Here is a 9886-nt window from a genome sequence, read left to right on the forward strand (position 1 = left end):
AGACAAACTCTGCACCAAGTGGAAGATCAAACAGATTCCTGACAAACCTAGCAGACAACTTTGTCTCCCAAAAAGTAGAGAAGGGAACTAGGGGATTAGCCATTTTGGACCTAATTCTCACTAACAGAGATGAAATGATAGAAGGTGTTGAAGCCATAGGAACCTTGGGAGGAAGTGATCATGCAATATTGGAATTCAATATTATGGAAGCACAAGCAATAGAACACAGTCAAACTAGAGTCTTGGACTTCAAGAGAGCTAATTTCAATAAACTTAGAGAGGGTTTGGGAAGGATTCCATGGACGAGAATCCTCCAGGGGAAAACAACTCAAGAAGCTTGGGAAATTCTGAAAAGTGAGATAATAAAGGCCCAGTCTAGCACAATACCAACAAAGAGGAAAAATAACAGTTCTCAAAAGAAACCAGCATGGCTGCATAAAGAACTCTCCGACAAATTGAAAGATAAAAAGGACAAATATAGAAAGTGGAAACAGGGGCACATAACTAAGTCAGAATATCAGCAAATAGCCCGAGCCTGCAAAGACGAAGTGAGGAAAGCTAAAGCTCAAAATGAACTAAGGCTTGCAACCAAAGTCAAAAATAACAAAAAAAAGCTTCTTTCAACATGTAAAAAACAAGAAAAAAGTGAAGGAAACAATTGGTCCACTAGTGGGTGAAAGTGGCAAGAAGGTGACAAGCAACAGGGAGAAAGCAGAACTATTTAACTCGTTTTTCGCATCTGTTTTTACACAAAGGGAAAAAAACAGACCAACCTATCAAAAATAGTGCCATAAAAAACAAAATAGAGATACAAGTTAAGATAGGCAAGAAAATGGTAAGTGAACACCTGTCCAGCCTAGATGAGTTCAAATCACCAGGACCAGATGGATTACATCCCAAGGTTCTCAAGGAAACTGGCAGATATGATCTCAGAACCACTGAACTATATTTTTCAGAGATCCTGGAGCACTGGGGAACTACCAGAGGACTGGAAAAGAGCTGATGTAGTTCCCATCTTCAAAAAAGGGGGAAAAAAGGACCCAGGAAATTACAGACCTATCAGCCTGACCTCAATACCTGGGAAGATTCTGGAAAAGATAATCAAACAATGAATCAGCTAACACCTACAGGCAAAAAAAGCCATTACTAAAAGCAAACACAGGTTTGTCAAAAACAGATCATGCCAGACAAATCTAATTGCATTCTTTGACCAAGTGACAAAATTAGTGGACCAGAGGAATGCTGTGGATATAATTTACTTGGACTTCAGTAAGGCACTTGACAAAGTAGACCACAACCTACTACTCAAGAAGATAGAAAAATGCGGGTTAGACAGCATCACCACCAGATGGATCCATAGCTGGCTGACCGGCCGTACTCAGCGTGTGGTCCTCAATGGAACCGCATCTACATGGAGGGAAGTGTGTAGTGGGGTGCCCCAGGGCTCTGTTCTGGGCCCAGTGCTCTTAACATCTTCATCAACGATCTGGACGAGGGGATAGATGAGAAACTCATCAAATTTGCAGATGACACTAAGCTGGCAGAAATAGCCAATACTCCAGAAAACAGGCTTAGGATACAGGAGGATCTGGACAGACTTGAACACTGGGCGCTATCTAACAAAATGAAATTCAATGGTGAAAAAAGTAAGGTTCTACATTTAGGCAAGAAAAACCAAATGTACAGGTATAGTATAGGGGATACCTTGCTCAATAGTAGTAACTGTGAGAGGGATCTCGGAGTCCTAGTGGATAATCACCTAAATATGAGCCAGCAGTGTGCTTCAGCTGCCAAAAAAGCCAACACAGTGCTAGGCTGCATTAACAGAGGGATAGAATCAAGATCACGTGAAGTATTAATACCACTTTACAATGCCTTGGTAAGGCCACACTTGGAATACTGCATCCAGTTTTGGTCACCACGATGTAAAAAAGATGTTGAGACTCTAGAAAGAATACAGAGAAGAGCAACAAAGATGATTAGGGGACTGGAGGCTAAAACATATAAGGAACGGTTGCTGGAATTGGGTATGTCTAGTTTAACAAAGAGAAGGACGAGGGAGGACATGATTGCAGTGTTCCAACATCTCAGGGGCTGCCACAAAGAAGAGGGAGTCAAGCTATTTTCCAAAGCGCCTGAAGGCAGGACAAGGAGCAACGGGTGGAAGCTAACCAAACCTAGAACTAAGGAGAAACTTCCTGACAGTTAGAACAATTAACCAGTGGAATAACCTGCCTCCAGATGCGGTGAATGCGCCAACACTGGAAGTTTTTAAGAAAAAACTGGACAGCCATTTGTCCGAAATGGTATAGGGTTTCGTGCCTGAGCAGGGGTTGGACTAGATGACCTCCAAGGTCCCTTTCAACTTTATCATCATTATAGATCCACTACTATTACAGCTCCTGGAATTTCCAATCAGTATAGCCATAAGTGTGGTAATTTTAATGTATCTGGAAGGGCTAAGCTGGGAACGTTGGTATTAGACTATCAGTATGCTTCATCTGATTGAATTTATCTTGAGATACTTCAGGTGCTTTTTTAACAAAAAATCTACGGTCTAAGTTCATGGACTTTAATCAGAAGTAAGTAGCAAGTAATACAGTCAGGTTTCTAATATAACAGAATTATTCAAGTCCTCTATTTTTCAGAGTACCAAAGAACATTGTAGCACTCATAGTAAAATGTACATATTCCATATCAGCAGATGTAGGTCTGATTATTTTATTAGTTTAATATTTCCAATTGATTTTAGTTTCATTTAGTAATGAAGACTTTATTCATCTACACATTATTATTGAGTTTAACCACCCCCTTCTTCACCAAAAGGATTTACTGCCTGGTTTGCACATTTTATTTATTTGATTTAAGCACCATCTCTGATTTGAAATATAAAAGAATTGGTTTCTCCCCTAGTTTTTACTGTCTGCCAACATTTTATTTTTTCTAAAAGCTGGAGGCTGCTTTTAAATCTGACCTTTGTACTGGGTTTTGAGGGGAGATGGGAACTTTATTCTTCGATTGCCTATCCAAGAAGCTATAGGTGGATAGCAATTAATCATTCAAATAACATTTTGAAAGAGTTCAGGCAGCATTAAAGGAATTTTCTGTGGAGAAATTTTTGGACACTAGTGTTTTGTTTTGCAATCTTATAATACAGTAAGGAAATTCTCCCCATAGAATATATAGAAATTGAGTTTTACAGCAAGGGTCAAAGATTTCCTCCTGGATGTGTATTTCTAATTAAATGACAAAGTACATCTTAAAAATGAGTGAGGTTGTTAAGAATCATATACTGTAGGCTATAAGTTACTCCTGTTTGAGTTTCCTAAATTAAATCCTTACTTTTCTTGTTAAATTATAACAGGAAAAATTAAATTGGGTAGATATAGAATTCAGATAGTGTCCAGTTTAAAATACAGTTAGATGCTAAGAGTGCAAAGCTCCTTTCCTGTGATTCTTCTTCCAGAGTACTGCTGTTAAAGGCCTACTACACAAAATGTGCTGAAGTTGAACAAATATTTTGATATTTGTTTTACTTCTAATCTGATACCAAATATGCTTGGAGCATGCAAAAATTTTTTCATAAGAAATCATTCTTATGAAACAAGCATTCTAGTCTTCCAGCCTAATTTTTATTTCATCAGTGCAATCTGAATTATATACAATTCTACTGATTTTAAGTATGCCTAATTCTATGATGGGTTGCAGCTTTAGTGTTTAACATGATAATTTTAAAAATAAAATAACCCTTATTTCTCTTTCAGATATTACTCCCCTGGATATTCTGAAGCACTTCTGGAAAGGGTAGAAAATTACCACCCAGTTCTATAAATTCTTCATCTCTATAAGAAAGAGAGGAAGAAAATCCTCTTTTTCTTATCTTTGTTTTGAGTGGCAAGCAAATATAGTTTGGCCAAGACTGGAGTGGGAAATATTTAACCTTCTGTTATGTTACCAATCAATTATGACAACAGGAAGACATACCCTTTCCACCTTTGATCCACAGTTGACTTCTGGAACTCATGCTAAGAACAAAGACTGTTATATGCCTATTTTAAAAGAACTGTGTTTCTCAGTAGCTTTGCAAGTCCAAGTACAGGGAGGCCAGGACTTTTCCTGGATGCACCTGAAATTTGCTAAATAGATTGTACCATCAAATTCTTCTTTGAGGGAAAATTACAACATTATCCAGTAAACACCAGAGTTGTATGATTGTTGTTCTTTTTGCTAGGGCTTGTGGTTCAGTCTAAGCAGAAATTACCTATTATTCTTGTACTTCCACTTTCTTGATTATCTCTCCACTATTGTTTCTCTCCTAGTACTTGCAGTAAACCAATGAATGTTTGACCTTTTAAGAACCAAGTTTTTGTTGTACTGTTTCATTTATCACTTTTAGGAGTAGCTTTTAAGAAAACTGATATTTAGGAAAGGTTTTGTAAGGGTTGAAAAGCAGTTGTGAAATAGAAGTGGGGAAAAAAAGAGAAAAGCATGGTACTGAATCTTGCTTAAAAATGTATGAATACACACCTTTGCTCAGCATTTATAAGACAGGATATTTCCTTTTTTAAACACACTCCAACAACCTCTCCATTAAACAACATAGCACCAGATAACAGCGAAATAAAACTCAATATCCACTGCCAAATGCAAATAACATTTGTTTTGTGAAGCCAACATTGTTTTCCTTTTGTCTTTGTCTCAGGCCTAAGTTTCCATGATATATAAAGGTTAAAAGGTTCAGTATTTAAGTAACAGAGTTCTCCAGGGGCTGCAGAGAAATAATATTACAGAATGAATGTACCTTAGGTTTCTCAAGCTGAATGTCAGTTGGCTTCTTTACTTATATATACACCCTCAAGCAATGAAGAACATCCCAAATAGCAATATATTCTGTTACTTCTGAGAAAATTCAGTGCTTCAGGGAGATTCTAAAGACCAAAGGCCATGTGAATTTGGATCAGCCCAAAAGAATTTTTAAGGGATAATGTTAATGTTTAAAAGATTTATCACTGACCTTATATTTTAAGTATCCTATGTGAAGGGGGAGTTTAATTTTCACTTTCAATCATAATCTCAACTCTTCTGTTTCCTTCTGACAATTACATTCCATCTTATAAAATCTTGATATGTTAATAAATCCCTGATAGTTGGGAAGACAGCAAGGAAAAAGGAGGAAGAGGAAGGAAATATTCAGTATTATCCCCCCCCAAAAAAGCCATAAGAAACATCTAAAAACGAAATTTTCTGGCCTTACTATCAGTTTACTTGCTATCTCTCTCCATGGAACACCACCTTATACTTTGGCTTGCAAAGAGCTACCTTGATGAATGAGTTGTAGTGACTACTAATAAGCATCATGAAACTGCTCTAAGATTTGATTAGGTTGCTTATTGCTTTTGAGGTGGTGTGGCTATTTGACATCAATTTATTTTCCCAGTAGTTCTTCAACATACCTGTAAAAGAATAACATAATCAGAGCACAGACTGCTGTGCACTTGTTTACAGAAATATCGTCAAAACATCTAAGAATTGTGCTATTAACTCTTGGAAGGGCAAGGTAGGTATAGCCTCAACCTCCAGACAAATTTCCTTTCCTTTTTCACAGTATGATATTTGGCCATTATTTTTGACAAAGTATTAAATGTATTTGTTTTATATCACCTTCTATTTAAAGCCATCAAATCTTGAAAGTCATCAGATCATGAACCCCAAATATTAGTCTGGTGCACTCCAGCATCATCATCATATTACTATAGGAGTTATGTAGGATTTATTTTTTATTTTACTGGATCAAATGTTAGTATTTTCTTGTGCAATTTTTTTAGTAAGTTTGCATACTCAGCTTTATTTTTTATAAAGCAAGGAAGCCTAATCACGAATCCTACCCTTATTGCCAAAATTCACTGTATTGTATAAAAATGGTTTCATATATTTCTTTTAAATGAAACAGAAATAATATTGGTCTTGGCAAAATGAAGCACTTGCTGCAGTCAGCCCTATAATTTGGGTTACTGTGAATGCCAATTAGGCTATTAGTATTGTGCAATATTTGTGTATGCTTAGGAAAGGAACAAATTAGGGGATTCATGAAAGGAGCAAAACACATCCTTGAGAAAAAAGGATGCACCCAACTTTCTTGATTACTCCTCTTAGTTAGTGATATCCTGGCCTAAACATAGTCTGAACTGGCATCTTTTGCTAACTAAGTTACTTTGGTCAATACGGAAATCTAAAAATATAGTGTAGCATAAAGATACCATAATGTATATATTTCTGCTCTCCAACTATTGATTTACAAAATGAGTTTGTTAAGTAATGAAATGCAGAATATAGCAAAATGATTATATAGTGAAGATCTTATTTAAGCATTTTACCTTTTCTTAGCTCTTAGAACAGCATTTAGTAACACAATGTTAGTCATAAAACAGTCTGTTTGAAAAGATTTGACATTTTTTCTTCTTCTGCATGAAAGAGTTCAGCTGCATCAAATCATAGACCTCTCTATAATAGCTTACAGCTTCTCACAGCTGCCTGTGAGAAGAAGTTAAGTTTGTTCCTCTCATGATTGATCTACAGTATAGTTTCTATGAGAAAAGGCTCAGTTCTTGTTTGTGAAGAAGTCACTAATGGAGGTAACATCCTCAGTTCGTTGAAATTTGTAATTTAGTGATCTTTCTAAATTCTGCTATAACTCTTCGATCCCTTACAATCAAATATGCTATGATTCTTATTAATGGTATGTGCCAGTTGTATTCCAGCTAATATATTTAAAGCACACGCTGGCTTTGTTGAGCCCAGTTAATTTTTAAAACCTATTGAGTAATCATGCACTGATTCTGTATTGTTAAGAATGCGCGTGGAGTTTTTCAATGATTTGTTTCACTGAAGTAAAGATCTCTATACATAGAGATACATCTCTCATTTTTCACCACTGTGTCAGTCCTCAGATTAGGGGAATCAACTTCACAGCATCCCCACTTGTTAAGAACTTGAATAATTGCCAGGAATGACTTCTTAAAACTAGGATATGCAACAAACAGAAGGCATTTTGCAGCATTCATTTTCAAAATAGAAATGAGCATAGCAATGTAATTGAGTCAGAGATGCTTATTGCCAGTTTTGATTGCTCTTACTTGGCCCACATGCACACACAAGAACAGAGCTTTTTTGCCGCTTTCAGAGATGAATAAGATATCAACTCTTAAATAAAAACCAACCAGACAATCTTATTTTTTTATACCACAACATCTGCTAAAAGGATACTTCAGTTTGCTTTCTGTGGTGCCACTTTACAGGTGCCCTCCAAAATTTGCTGACTTGAGATTGCCTTATTTTGCCAAATAACCCTGTGCATATGCACATACACACACACACAGATTTGCTTATAGTTTTTTTAAAAATAGGGTTCAAGAATATGCAAGAGAACAGCTATTGTACCATAGTACAGAAATGATTCAGACTAGTTACAAAATAATGAAGAATGTGGGAGATTAAATATATAAGTTGGATATCTTCCAGTGGATGAAATCAAAGTCTTGGAGAGAAAGAACTATCTTGTGAATTAGGTCCTTAAATAATAATGAGGGGGCCTTGACTTGCAATAAAAATAAAATTGCATGCTTCCAATTAACTCACTTGATTTTCAAAATTAAATTCATTGGCCCGACAGCATAATATAATACATAGAGAGAGAGAGCCAGTTTGGTGTAGTGGTGAAGGCATCTGTCTAGAAACTGGAAGACTGAATTCTACCGTAGTTAATCCCTAGGCATAAAGGCAGCTGGGTGATTTTGTACCAGTTACACATCTCTTTTGAAATCTTGTCCAAAAAATGGCAAAATGGGACTTGTCTAGGCAGTTGCCAAGAATGACATAAAAAGACCTACATATTTCTATCTCTCTATCACTATCTCTATCTACACATGCACATATATAAAACACTATGTTATATTGTCTGGCCAGTGAATTTGGCTTTGAAACACACACACACACACACACACACACACACACACACCTGTGTATATAAATAATATTTGATTGAAGAAAATGAAGGATAAAAAAATGCATTGCTCATAAAGCTATTAAACAATAAATGTGAGGATTCTTATAACCTGTTTTAGGTTTGTTTTTTAAATACCCACCATTGTATTTGGATTATAAGCAGCTTAAGTCTCATGTTAACAATGGGGTACTTCTGATCCTCCAATATTGAACTATGATGCCCAGAATCTTTCATTATTGGGCACACTCGCAGGATTGCTGGGAAATTAAATTGAGTGACACTTGGAGAGCAGTTAGTCACCCACCCTGATGGCAAGGTGAACTTTAGTAGTTTTTTCTTCTAAGAATACAACCAACAAATATGAACTCTTTACATTATTGTCAAGTACATCAGTGCACCTCTTCTCTTTCAAACAGAAAGTGTCAAAAGAAAATAAGAGGAACGGAAGGGTAGCTTCTTTAGTAGGCAAAATACCCCTCCAAATAGTGGCTGATCATCAAAGCTTTTTGTTTTTAGGTAATGAGATCTGCATTCATTTTTTTACATTATACTCATCAATCTTTTCTCTTCATTGCCTCCTTCCAGCCCATTGTACACATCCAATTCACATATTTAGCGGACTTTTTTTTATTAGGTAAACAATATAGGTAGCTTTTTAAAGGGTTTTTTTTTAAATAAAATGCTTGCCTTCAAAATAACAGCATTCATTCTTTACAAAATATATTTCTGATTGCATAAATGCACACAGATGATATAGTCCCAAAAGAATAAAAAAATATGTTCTTATCTTGCAAATTGTCAGTCTTGCAAATTGTCAGTCAACAAAAATTGATTTGAATACAACTGATATTGTTCAATGGAGAAAGGTACTTTCTTCCAATGTAACTGCAAGCATACAACTTTGAGAAAATGATTCAGTTCTGCAATGGTTAAACTGCCTGAGTGCTCAAAAAAAAATCAGTGTTTATTTAGTAAAGCACAGCTTTCTTGACAGCAGCAATTTATACATTAGCTGACTGGATTTTCAGGAAAGACCGTGGAAAACATATCATTGGCTGCTCCATATCATTTGGGCACACTAATTCTAAAAAAAGACAAATTTCTCAAGTTGAAATAGTACACTGTTTTAAGGCAACGTGGCTGCTTTGGTCTTTTGGGAATTCCACTCAACCAGAGCAGCTGCAGTGGACACTACATTCTTGAACAAGAACATTTTTGCTCCTGCCCACTCTGTGAATTTCCCTCTCTGCCACTGTCAACATTACTACTTCCTTTGTCCTCCCTCTGTCTATGGGTCCAAACCATACTATTGGCCAGAAGGAGCCAATAAGACAAAGTGAAATAGTACTTTAAGCTCCAAGAGGTGGAGGCGCCAGGGGCTGACAGAAATAAGATTCTATATGGGACCCAGTTCCTGATGCTAGTGCTGCTGTTGAATATTTTGGCCAAAGTAAATCCCATCATAGAAGTTTTTAAGAGACTCCTTAACGTTATCTCAGATTCTATTTGCTAATACTGTATGTCAATCTTTTTTTTTCTTTATGCCCTTCCTTCACATGACTTAGTTCCCCATTCTAAATGCTTAGCATAAGCCACACTGTGTACCATGACATTGTGCAAATGACATAAACAGTAATTTGTGACATTTAAATCACACAATAAGGGTGTGATGCACATAGCATCATTTGCCCCTGCTCTGTAGATATCCATGCTTCATAATTGCTACAAGCCTGCAAGAATTCCAGGAAAGCATTGGAAAGAATAATCTGGTGATGCAGTGGAACATGCTAAAATGAATGAGACCTATGGAAACAGTAAAAACTGTCTGAAGGCCAATAGGAAGCAACCAGGTACTATAAATTTCTGTTGATTCCTTAATTCCTG

At 36.4% G+C, this 9886-nt stretch overlaps 1 protein-coding gene across 1 annotated transcript in view; it reads left to right on the top strand.

Annotated features, from left to right (window-relative positions):
• SPAG6 (sperm associated antigen 6) overlaps window positions 1-4362 on the top strand; it is a 59140-nt gene extending 54778 nt beyond the window's left edge. Inside the window, exon 11 of the mRNA XM_015811565.1 lies at window positions 3765-4362. Coding sequence (XP_015667051.1) covers window positions 3765-3831 — 67 coding nt within the window. The 3' untranslated portion in view covers window positions 3832-4362. The remainder of the gene's footprint in view (window positions 1-3764) is intronic.
• Window positions 4363-9886: the final 5524 nt, after the last annotated feature.

This window comes from Protobothrops mucrosquamatus, unplaced genomic scaffold (genome assembly GCF_001527695.2).
Source record: "Protobothrops mucrosquamatus isolate PMUCROS unplaced genomic scaffold, P.Mucros_1.0 scaffold45, whole genome shotgun sequence".
Lineage (NCBI taxonomy): Eukaryota > Metazoa > Chordata > Lepidosauria > Squamata > Viperidae > Protobothrops > Protobothrops mucrosquamatus.